Source organism: Corvus kubaryi, unplaced genomic scaffold (assembly GCF_017639235.1).
Source record: "Corvus kubaryi isolate FWS band 111438036 unplaced genomic scaffold, C.kubaryi_AGA036_p1.0 split1-37296, whole genome shotgun sequence".
In the NCBI taxonomy this organism is placed as follows: Eukaryota; Metazoa; Chordata; class Aves; order Passeriformes; family Corvidae; genus Corvus; species Corvus kubaryi.
Window position 1 is genome coordinate 11016512 of NW_024582075.1, and position 12920 is coordinate 11029431.

The following is a 12920-nucleotide window of genomic DNA, read 5'->3' on the forward strand; positions in this document are numbered from 1 at the left end:
GGAAGAGTGGGTTTCCAAAATAATGTCTTGATTACCAGGAATTTGCTAACTTTCAGAATTATGTGTACAACGCCTCACACAGAAATTCTCCTCTGTCTCCAATACTCAGGCTTTATAAGTTTAGAATTTTTCATAATTATTTACTTACTTTTAATTTGAAGTTTTTACATGCATGTTCTCAATTTAATTACCAGTTTTGAGCCCTTACTTTCTCATTTCACATCTCTCCTATGTTTTGCGTATTCAACCTTTCAGTATTTTGAATTTATGAGTATGAAAACTCAGGAAAAAGATGTGCTTTCCATCTGCTTGTTCCAGAATGCCTCAAAATTTCTTTTAAGCCAAGCTCCCACTGATACGGGTAAAGGATTGAGCCTTGACACCTTCATGACTGTAGAAGTCAAACAAAAGGAGCGTCTAATAAATCCAATGGTGGAATGGAATTGTTCTAAAAATTACAGGATTGCCATTGGTAATTTCTCTTTAGCAGTTTTGTGTTAAATAATAGATATATCAACCTTGAAGCTTTTAATTAACTTGGAGGAGTGTGACATGAATTCTCATACAAATACATTTTTTATACAAAGTGAAAGCCTCATGCTTGTTGGAGAAATCCACAATTAGTTTCTTTCATTTGAGAGTCTGACTTTACATTTTTCATGAAGGGATACATACCTTTAGTAATGCAGGTTGCTGTCTCTAAAATAGCTGTATGGCTTATGAGTAGTTTGAAAAACTCTGAGACAGGCTCATTTCTGACCTTACTAGGGACAGCTGCATCTGAGATCTTAGTCCCAGGAGAGAAATATTGGCTCTGCTTTTCTTCTATGGCAGCCTGGGGCTATACATTTAAAAGACAGAAATGCGTACTTCATCACAGACAGTATGTACAATACTTAGTGTAAAATAAACTGAGTTATTAGCTATCTTGTTTAGTAGAATCATGGAATAGTTTGGTTGGAATGGACTTTTAAAGATCATCTAGTACAACCTCCCTGCAGTGAGCAGGGACATCTTCAACCAGATCAGGTTGCTCAGAGCCCTGTCCATCCTGACCTTTAATGTGTCCAGGCATGGGGCATTTACCACCTCTCTCTGAGCAACCTGGGCCATTGTTTCAACATCCTCCATATAAAAAATATCTTCCTTATGTCTAGTGTGAGTCTACTTTCTTTCTACCATAGCAAGTCCTACTAAAAAGTTTGTCTCCATCTTTTTTGCAGTTCTCCTTTAAATAACAGGCTGCTTTTTAGTGTTCTCAGAGCCTTTTCTTCTATAGGCTGAACAACCCAAATGTTCTGTCTTCATTGGAGAGGTACTCCATCTCTCTGATCAACTTGGTGACCTCCTCTGGAGGCTCTCCAACAGGTCCATGTCCCCCTGTGCTGGGACCCCAGAGCTGGATGCAGCACTGCAGGTGGGGTCTCACCAGAGCAGAGCAGAGGGGCAGAATCCCCTCCCTGGCCCTGCTGCCCACCCTGCTTTGGATGCAGCCCAGGACACATTTGGCTTTCTGGGCTGTAAGTGCTCATTGCTGGGTCATGTGCAGCCTCTCATCCCCCAAGTCCTTCTCAGCAGGGCTGCTCCTGATCTGTCCATCCCCCACCCTGTGTTGACACCAGAGATTGCCCCAACCTGGGTGCAGCGCCTTGCACTTGATCTTGTTAAACCTCATGAAATTCCCATTCCCATTTGTTCAGGTCCCTCTGAATGACGTCCTGTCTTTCGGATGTGGCAACTACATCACTTAGCTTGGTGTTGTCTTCAAACTTTCTGAGGATGCACTTGCTCTCCCCTGTCTACACAGTTGATGAAGATATTAACTAAGACTGATCTCAGAGGGACACCACTCATCACCACATCTATCAGTGGTCAACTCTGAGCTGTTGACCACTACTCTCTGGATGCAGCCATCCAGTCAATTTCTTATCCACTGAACAGATCGATCTCTCTCCAATTCAGAGAGAGGGAGGGAGCATGATGAGATCTTACAGAAGTCCAGATAAATGACATCTGTAACTCTTCCCGTTTACAGATGTAGTCACTCCATCATAGAAGGTCACTAAGTTGTTCAGGCAGGACTTTCTCTTGGTGAAGTCATGCTGGGTGTCTTGAATGTCATTTGAAATCACAAATAATGTAGCCCATTAACTAACAACATTTTTCTTTCTGTTTGCTTTGATGTGGTGTGACACCTACAAACACAGTAGAGAGCAGTACGTAGTAAGACAAATGTTGTTGTAATCCTTCAGGAATGTCAGACGGGATTACCAGGAACCTTCTGTTCTCTTCTGGTGTAAAAATATGCAGAAGGGAACAAATTAATTCAGTGACTCCGTAGCTGTTGGGGATCAGCTGTTAAGCTGCATCTCTGCATCCTCTTTGTTTCATGAGACCAGCAGGGATGCAGGTATTGGCTGTCATCCAGTCTGTCTGCTATGACCTCACCATGGGAATTGCATAGCCTGTTCAGAAAAATGGAATTGTCAAATTTTAATTGTGTTGGATTTGGGGATAATTTTTCAAGTATCCTTTTCAATTCCATTGCAAACAAATTTATTTCTAAAGCTGTTAAATTTTTCCAATACAATTTTTTTTCCAAAAAGTACTTAATTTTCTGTTTACTTACAGTCATATGGAACAGAATATGTCTTAGTATAAAGGAGAACTCAGAAACAAAGAGTGTTTAGTCCAAATTTCACAGCAGAAGCCAGTACAATATATTGGAGGCTGACTGTATAGAGGCAGATCTGTCATGCTGCCAAGCAGCACTGTTCTAATCTCGAAACCCTCAAAAATAATTCATGTGAATACATGCAGCTGATGTTTTCTGAGATCATTGTTGTGCGTTTCAGTCAGTGGGCTGATGATTGTATAAAATGTTCCACTCTGGGTATAGGACTATAAGCTTTGGAGAACATAATCGCACCAACAAGATTAGTTTTCCTGGAAATAATTTTGCTAACTGCCAGAATTAACCTAGTTTAATCCTTGGTGTGTTGAATTGCTGAAGTGCCCAGAACATGATTATCATCAGCATCATGCACTGTCATGCATCACCTTGTTTCTCTTCTTTTTTGGTCTCTGTAAGGTCAGATAGACCCTTTTTTTCTTTCCTGTTTGGCTTTTATTTCTCACTTCAGACAGGAAGCAAATATATTTAAATAGGTTTGCCAGTGTGTGAAATGTCCTGCCTTTCTCTGACCCTTTTAATTTCTTTTTGAGATTCAGAATTCACAGTTGTTGGTTTCCTCTGAAATCTTTTCTGCTTCATCTGCTAAGACATGCTATTCTGTTAATTCTGAAGTTTGTTGCTGTGGTGCAATGTTCTTCTCACCTTCATTAATGCAGCCCCTCTCTGGCAACATGTTGCTCTCCATGTGCCTCCATTTCTTTATTTACTCTTAGACTCCTTTTGGCAGACTCCTTCTGGCATTTGTGTTCCTGTCCTGCTCTCAATCTCCAGTGAGTGCCTCAGCCCAGGTTCTAGCAAAGCAGACCTCAGACACATGAAGGCTGAGATCAGTGAGAATAAGTATAAGCAAAGGTGCTGCCCATAGAATCAGCAAATACTGAGCCCTGATTAAACAGGGCAAGTTCCAAATGCTGTATGTAGGGAAGTCCATATTGAAGTTACTGGGAGCTCTTTCCAGGTAAGGAAATTAAATCTTTAGAACATAAAATCAAGATGGTAGGGCTAAAATCAGAATGGTAGCTTCGTATATGTACTAGCAGCTACAAAGATTTTGTTGCGAGACTAATGTTCTCAGGAATATTTTTATGAAACAGTATATACATTTCTATATTGCTGTAAAACAATATATAAATTCTGTCTTTAAATTACAGTTTTCTTTGCTTTAAGAGAGACTTAATGTTCTATTCTATTGGGCATACTTATGGGAAAGTAAGACACTGCATTACACAAACAGAAGTATATGAATATTTGTAAGTTTTTTGAACATATGCCTATGAAAAATCATTGTAATCCAATCATCCTTACTAAAAAGAGCAAGATAATATGCTGTGTTTTTTAGTTACATGGCATAAGGCCTTCTCTGTCTCTGCAAATGATGTAAGATGCCTTTTTAAAAAAAAAAGAAAAAAACCCCTGATCTCTCAAAGTGTCAGATTTGCTATCATCACAGTATTTTACAGTTAATGAGTAATAGCCAGGCCTCTACTGAAATTCACCTTTGTGAAAAATTGTTGAAAAATCATGGTGCATCAGCAAAAACCAAAATAATTGAATATCACTTGTACATTCAATTCTTTAAGCTGTTTCATAAATATGTAGAGAGAATATTTGCAAAGAGCATCACTAAACTGTTAAGTATCCATTTTTTAATGTTTACACTCTGTCAAAGGCTGGATGCTTAGAAACTCAGTTGTAAAACTACATAAAAATGATGAGTGAAGTAATCCACAAATTCCTCAGCCAGATCATTTACAAAGTCCTCATTGAGCTAAATTTTTCATTGTCCTGTTTTGTGGGCTTACATTAATTATTGTATTTATACATACAATAACATATATGCCAAATTTTAAGAAAAAGCACTTCAAGAAAAGGAGTGTAAAGCCACATCGGGAGTAAAATGTGATTTCATGCAAGATTGTATCACACAGAAACAAATAATAGCAGCCCTAAAGACCTGGAGACCTCTGCATTCCATTCTTTTTTCTGCCCTGATAGAATATAGTAATGCAATATATTCAGGTAAATTTGATTATTTAATTAATTTAGGTCTCATATCACCTGATGAAGCAAGTAATTTTTTTCTGATTTCACAAGTGACAAGAGAGTGGTTAAGTAACCCCTCTAAAGTGAGTCAACATCAGCACTGGTATCAAAACAGTGTTTGGGAGACAGCATTATGAACAGTTCCTAAAATTATGTGTTTAGAGACTTTTTTATTTGGATACAGTAGTATTTGAATGTCTGACCTGGGGAACAGTAAAAGAGCTTAGTTTACAAGACTACTGCTGTTTAGGTACTCTCAAGGTTTATTATGTTTCCCCAAGTGTAAAGGCACCAAATCAGCAAGAAGCTTGAAAAGGCTAAAATTTAGATTTCAGTGCTTCTCCTACATCTCACTTTAGCAAGTTTAACACTTTAGCTAAAGTCCATGACTTGTGAAATTTTGGGGAGAAAGCAGTGTCATTTCTGTAATCTGTGTTTCATTGTCCTGCAAAATGTTTTGCATAATCACTGTTCCAGTTTATGAAGCACATGCAAAAATATGTCCATTTCTTGAGTGTCTGTTGGTTCCTTATCTCTGTGTCTTTTACTGTGATGTTATAGAGCTTGGATCATATGGAAACCTAAAATATTATGACACAATGACTGAAGAAGGTAAGAAATATTTTAGAATTGTTTGTATCAGCTTTTTTTGAAGCCCTTTGAGTGCCTTTTATGTGTTTACATTTTCCTTTGTTTTTCTTGGTCCTATTTTCATTTTCTCCATTTTTGAATAACTCCTTTTTGCATGTCTTTATTGATGGCTTAGTCAGTTATGACTCTTTTTTCAAGTTCTTGTTTTCAGCATTTCAGTTCTGCTATTTCAGATAAGGAAATACAATGGAATGCTTTTAGCAAAGAACATATATGCAAAACCATACTTGCAAATTATATGGCACAGTATAGGATAGATTGTGGATGCTTATTTGATGCCATGTTTTACCACGAATTCAAGAAGAGGAATTAATTTATGGATTTTCAAATCGCTCAGAACAATTGCTAAGTGACTTCAGTTTACTGTATTATTGAAAAGTAATGAATAACCTTTAAAAACTAGGCGTGTTTATTCCTGGGGTATTAATTGTATGCTTGATTGCAATGCAAAAAATTTGCAGTTTGAAATCCTTGTTCTAGCAATACAAGAAGGAAGTAATTAGGGCCTGAATCAGGGCTCAGTGAAATCTCAGGAAATTTTTCTGCTGATTCAAAAGCATTGCAGTTCTATCATACTAATTCAGGAAAGCAGTTAACTGTGTGCTAAATTTCCAACACATGCTTCTAGTCCCAGTGCGGTCAGTGTTTCTACAATTTGGAATTATCCCTGAACTGAGACCCGATTGTCTGTAGGATCAAGGCCTCTTGTCCAGCTCTCTGATTATAATGCCAGACAGATGTTTTCATTATGTTTAGAAATTAGCGGCATGTTTGGGGATGGGGAAAATCTTGAGGCCTCTAGAAAACTTAGGCACCCATTCCTACTTGTTTTTAATCTTGGGAATTTAAGGCAAATACCTTAACTCTCTGTTTTTAAAAACACAGTTGCTTTCTAGTGTCAAGTAATCTTGAAGACCCTGAGAGAATCTTCATTACATGACTTACTTATGTTCGTTCCTCAGGGTGGATGGGAAGTGATAATGTCTATTTCCCTCTTTCTGTATGTGCTGCTGATACACCAATATAACCATCTGGTCCTGGGGCTGGCTATGGGAGATGGTTCCATAAACCTTGGCATCAGGTGTAGGAAGATGCTGTTTTCATCTGTAGCAGGCCTGAGCTTGTAGAATGGTTCTGCCTCACTGCCTTCATTACCCAGATTACGCATCTGGTTCACAGGGGTGACACTTATAAAGAAAAGATGTCTGAAAGCAGATTTTAACAGACAAACAGTGGTGTCTATGTTGTTTAAATACACCTTTCAAGCATCTGTAAGGAGCCATTAACCTGGGCCACTCAGATACAGCTACCAGAGGTAAAGCTTTTGCAGTACATCTTACATGAGTCTTCATTACAGTCAAGATACAAAGGTAATTTCTCATTGTAGCCTTAAACGTGGGTATGTTAAGGTTTTTATTTTTTATGGTGAAGTATTAAATCTACTATTTCAAAAGTAGCCTTCTGAAATACATAAATACTCTATTGACAACTAATGTAGTCATTTGTAGGGAAATACCTGTTGCAGTATGATACGTACATATATATGTATATTATTACTGTGCCTATGCAGAAGTAATGCTGTTAATATTCAATGTCATCTCAGAATGCACTTCTCATGAATAAATAATTCAGGACCATACTGCAGCAACAGGAAAAATCCAGTAGCAGAAATAAAAAGGAAGCTCTTTGTTTTTAGAAACACTGACAAGAGTCTATGATGCAGTTTACCTTCTCAGATACAACTATCATCATCATTTTCACTTGTCTTTCACAAAGCAAGTAATGAGTAGTGTGTCCCAGAAGTTGTATTTTGATCAAAGTGTGCTATATTTTCAGCTTTCTGTTTGGATTTTCAGACGTTTAATTGCTATCACTCTGCATCACACTCACTTGCATTACCCATTTTCTTCTTTGTCTTCCTTTTTTTGTCTGAGTTTTTTGTACCTTTTGCACAACAGCTTAGTCACAGGAACACATAAATCCACTCACAAATCCATTGATTTTTTTTTTCTGATAAAGTACATCCTTATGTCCAGACCCTCAAGCCTAGAGTGGAGATAGGCAATATTCTTTCAGTCCTCCAGTGAAGAAACTCAAGTGCATTTATTCTTCCTGCTTCATCAGAACAATCAGGGATGAGAATTAATGGTTAAGCTATAATACACAATCAGATTCAGAATAATGGCCAGAGAGCCATTGTGCTCCATGTATTGGAAACTGATTTCTGTTGTTTTGATTGTTCCCCTTTGGTCTGAAAGTGACTTTAAATTAATTTTAGATTAATCAGGCCCAACCTATGGAGTAAACATGCCCTATGAGACGAGACCCTCACAGTAACCTTGTGCTCCACCAATAGCCTACAACACAACAAAATTGAATGTGTTCTCATTTGATACTTCTGCATGATCTTAAAGGAGAAGGCATGTAAGGTAGATTTCTGGAACTGCTTAGTAGTGACTCACTAGTTCCGTTCCACAGCAGGCCATCAGCAGAATTAGTAAGTACAGTTCAGAGTGCTCAACAGCCACAGATTTGACATGTTCAGATTCATGAAAGCTTGGCTATAGCTACATAGATGCAGTAATTTCCCTTTGATCACAGACTGAAAATTAAGCAAGTGGTAGAGTCTTGAATTTTTTAAATGAGTGGATTCCTGAGGAACTGTTTTCGTATCAAATGAGAGATTTTTCTGACCTAGGGAGCCTGTAGTCTGCAATTTAGTTTGTAGTTAAAGGACTGGCTTTTTAATATATCCTTTATCAGGAGGAGAATCTCTGCCAACTGATGCCAGCTGGAGTTCCTCATACAGATCAAGGCATATCTACATTATGCAATACTGATTTGTTTCTATCTATTCAAATAAAACCAATTTAGTTTTAAGCTACCTGCTTTGGTAATCATCTGGCCTTGATCACCTCTTCCTTCTACCTCATTCTTTGCAAACTAAAATGAGCTGCAAAATCCATTGGAGTGTAGTGAACCTAGATTAACTGAGAATTTTCTATAGCGATCTGTCCTGTTTTAGGTCCATGGAATCATGCATTCTCATTTACCTAAACTCTCATTATACCAGCTGCTGTGAAAATTTCTGTTACATAGTCAAACCATAGTACATGGGACTGTTACAGAGGAAACATAGGCACCTACCTTGTAGAAATAAGAACAGTAACATAAGATTTCTATGCTTTATTTTAGTGAGCCCACTTAAGGATAAGAAAAAAGACTTGAGAGAAGATCTGTGCCTAAGATTGACCTTAGTGGCTTTCTGAAAATTGGAATTACTTAGATACATCTTCATGTGGTCCTTTTTCCTGGTGGCTCTGTGCTTCCCTTTCAGTGAACAAGTTTTTATTTGGTTTAAGGAAGAAAAATGGCAGAGAAAGGAAGAGAGGGAGGGAGGGGGCATTGCTCTGCTGTCTTTTTACGTCTCGCTGTGTTTTTACCTCTCACTGTCTTCATGCAGGCTTTTGTCAGTTTCATGTTTTTGATAGTTAATAATGTCTTTTAATAGTTTCCTTGCACTTTTGCTACCTACATTGAGTGAATCTAATGGAAGGTAATGATATAAAACAGTGTAAACTGAACCATGCATCTACTGAGAAATAAAACAAAACAACTTTCCATTTCAAATGTTGATTTTAACTTCCATGACAGTGACTTGTAACTCTGGAACAGTCTCCTGAATTGAATGGTGTAACTTAAAATTGTTAGAAGTCAGTGTTAGAAAGTCTTTCTAAAGATGGTGGGAGGTTTTTGTAAATGTGAAAAAAATAGAGGACACATTCAATTAAGCTAATCTAAACCAGTGTGAATCTCTGTGAAGACATTTTCTTTTCAGTTCAATAACGGCCATGTTTCTCTGTTAAGAAAACCTACACAGTTTCACAGAATCTCAAATAAAATACTAGAATAACCTTAAATTCTTCATAATTTTAATTAACCTCTAAAACTGAATGTTTAATTGAAAGGTCCTACACCATCTTGGAGTAGGTGGAGACATGGGGCTCCACAGATACTTTTCAGAAAATGTCTCAGCTGCATCATTTTCATTGCTTGCATAAAATGGGTTTGTATATATGTGGCACCACAAGCTGAATTCTCAAACATGTAAAGCTGAGTTGGAGCCTGAAAGCCAGCACAACCCTTTAGCAAACTGAAATTATATCAGGCACCTTTTAATATCTACATATTCTTCTGGAGAAGCATTTTTAAATGGCTCTACTCTTTCAAAAGAAGTTAGGAACTGCCATGGCTCAGCATTTTGGGTTAAAATATTTGGAGATATGATTTGCATTTTTTCTGTTTTTTTCTCTTTTATCTGCTATCCTAAAAAATTTCTGTTCTTTCTCTCACTCTCTCTTTCTTTAAGTCTTTGTTACTTCTTCCCTTCTAACTGCAATCTCTGTCTCTTATCCTATGCAGTGAAATAATGAGATGCCAGGTTATTTATGCTTGTGTTTCATGCTTAAATGCTATTCTACAGGCGTTTTACTCTGGGTGCCAAAAAAACATAATATTTGCAAAATATTGTGAATTGCTAATTTTGATTTTTTTTTTTTTTGGAACATGATGTGTTTGTGAAAAGATGGGGACTGCAGAAAGGGCAGTACTGCTTATTAAATATTTGTGGTATTCCAAGTGGTTTGCTGTTGAGAAATTAGTTCCACTTCCCAGCAAATGATAGCTGCTAGTCCCTGTGAACTGCTCATATGCTTCTTCACATACAAAAGTGTGGGTACCAGGGTTTTAAGGAGGGATGAGAGGATTTCTTTCCTAACTAATGATTTATCCTTTTGTGGTTGGAATTTCTCCAAGATTTTAGCTTGGAAGTGATTGTTATCCAAATAACTGAATTAATTAATTTTTTTTTCGTTTACTTTTCACTGTTAATATTTTATATAATTCCATTGAAATATCTTCTGGTCTTAAGCCTGTGCTGGTTTTGCTGCGGGGACAACAACAGTTTTCAGTGGAATTTTTTTAATGGAGATGAAGAATTAAAAGAGCTACAGGCCCTGTATCGTAGTAGTATTCTTAATTAGAGGTGTACTGTACAATAGACACCAGTTAAACTTTAAAAAAATATTTTAGAAGACTAGAAGTGCAACAGCAATCAGGATAACAATAAAGGCAGATACATCAACTTTTTGCACAACATAGGCTGTATTATGTATCCAAAGAGTCCTTACATAGAAATATCAATCCAGGCAGAGAAAGGATTCATTTCACTTCATATTTGACATCTTTGACATTGCCTAGTTTGAACATATCATTTGGACACAGTGGTCAATAAAGAGTGACAGAACCCTGGACCTCTGGAGAGTGTGTTGCCCTAGAGAGAGTGTAGAGGTTGAGCTGCATGGTTAAATTCATGGGACACAAAAATTACAACCTGGCAGGTTTAGAAGAAAATTTACCTTTAAGAATCTGATATGAAAATCATATATTCTGGAGATTTCTTCTTCCCCTTCTGAATCACAGAATATGCTGAGTTGGAAGGTACCCACAAGGATCATCAAGTCCAACTCCTGGCCCTGCACAAGATATCTCTAAGAGTCACATGCCTGAGAGCATTGTCCAAACACTTTTTGAACTCTTGTCAGGCTGGTGCTGTGACCACTGCCCTGGGAAGCTGTTCCAGTGCTCAACCACCCTTGGGGTGAAAAACCTTTTCCTGATATCCAACCTAAACCTCCTCTCACACAGCTTCAGGCCATTCCCTCGGGTCCTTTCACTGGTCACCACAGAGAAGAGATCAGTGCCTGCCCCTCCTCTTCTTGTCATGAGGAAGTTGTTGACTGCAATGAGGGCTCCCTTCAGTCTCCTCCAGGCTGGACAGACCAAGGGACCTCAGCCATTCCTCATATGGCTTCCCCTCCAGGCCCTTCACCATCCTCATTAACCTCCTTTGGACACTCTCTAACAGTTTAATGTCTTTCTCATATTGCAGTGCCTAAAACTGCCCCAGCACTCACGGTGAGGCTGCCCCAGTGAAGAGCAGAGCGGGACAGTCCCCTCCCTTGCCAGGCTGGCGATGCTGTGCCTGATGTCCCCCAGGACAGGGCTGGCCCTCCTGGCTGCCAGAGCACTGCTGATTCATGTTCAACTTGCCTCTGACCAGGACCCACTGGTCCCTTTCCATGGCGCTGCTTTCCAGCATCTCATTCCCAGTCTGTCCATACATCCAGGGTTGCCCCATCCCTGGTGCAGATTCCAGCACTTTCCCTTGTTGAACTTCACATGGTTGCTGATTGCCCAGCCCTCTGATTTGTCAAGGTCTCTCTGCAGGGCCTCCCTGCCCTCAAGGGAGCCAACAGCTCCTCCCAGTTTTGTATCATCTGTGAACTTGCTCAGTATCCCTTCCAGTCCTGCATCCAAGTCATTTATGAAGACGTTGAAGAGTACAGGGCTGAGAATGGAGCCCTGTGGAACCCCACCAGTGAGAGGTCTCCAGTCTGATGTCACCCCATTCATTGTAACCCTTTGTGCCTGACCCGTGAGCCAGTTGCTCGCCCATCATGTGATGTGTTCATCCAGCTGTGGGTTGGACATTACCTTGTCATAAAAGGAAATCAGGTTTGATAAGGAGGACTTCCCCTCATGCCATGCTGGCTGTGAGCAGTGACTGTGTTGTCTTTCAGGTGTTTTTCAATAACTCCCAGAATAATCTTCTTGATAATTTTTCAAGCACTGAAGTGAGTAGAAATCAAAGACGCATAGATGAGTCCAAAGTGACAAAGCTAACCACACTCACTGTAATGCAATATATGTGTTAATATGAAATTCTGTTGTACTCTACTACTAATTGAGAACTGAACTGTGTTTGTTTATGATATCTTTATTAATCTGTATTCATCTTCTGCTTCAGCTGAAATCTTACACCAGCACATTTATAGGTGGTACTTTACCGACTTCTTCCGAAGAAAAATCATAGCTTTTGGTTTCAATTTCTTCGTCTATTCGTTGTTGATTTCTCAAAAAAAAAATTGCATTTTATTTCCACAAAAAAAAGAAAAAAAAATCCCACCCTGTATATGGGAACATGAGATAGTGTTTAATAGCGTATTTGCTGTTTGACGAGGAATTGAAATGGATTATCAGCACTGTTCTATGGAGCCTAAGCTATGGCAAAGAAACCTTGCATCTCAAAATGGCTGCATTGTAATAATGACAATGTTTTCTTTTAGGAAAGTTCAAGGAAAGGGCCTCAATTCTGCATAATATTGCCAAAAAGAAGTGCCAGGTAGAAGACAGTGAAAGGCAGAATGGAGCTGCTAATCATGGTGAGTGCAGCATTACAGATTTATCACCTGTTCCTGGAAGTCTCTTTCACTGTTTTATTTTGTTTGAAAATTGTTAATCATTACTTTCTCCTACATCACTTATGCTATTTTAGTAAAAATACTCTGATTCTCTGTACTGAAGAGTATGAAATTTATGGATGGGACAGGAGTTGAATGCAAGAATAGAAGGCCTTCTGGCTGGTTGAAAAGAAAAAGCAAAGCTGATTTTGGTTATGTGTTGAAGTGAC

The 12920-nt window shown here is 38.5% G+C and overlaps 1 protein-coding gene across 5 annotated transcripts in view; it reads left to right on the forward strand.

Annotated features, from left to right (window-relative positions):
• The window catches only part of SLC24A2 (solute carrier family 24 member 2), a 114977-nt gene that overhangs the window by 69027 nt on the left and 33030 nt on the right, over positions 1-12920 (forward strand). For all 5 annotated transcript variants that reach the window (XM_042012796.1, XM_042012800.1, XM_042012798.1 and 2 more), the window contains one exon: positions 12577-12672. In XM_042012796.1, the coding sequence (XP_041868730.1) occupies positions 12577-12672 (96 nt within the window). The remainder of the gene's footprint in view (positions 1-12576; positions 12673-12920) is intronic.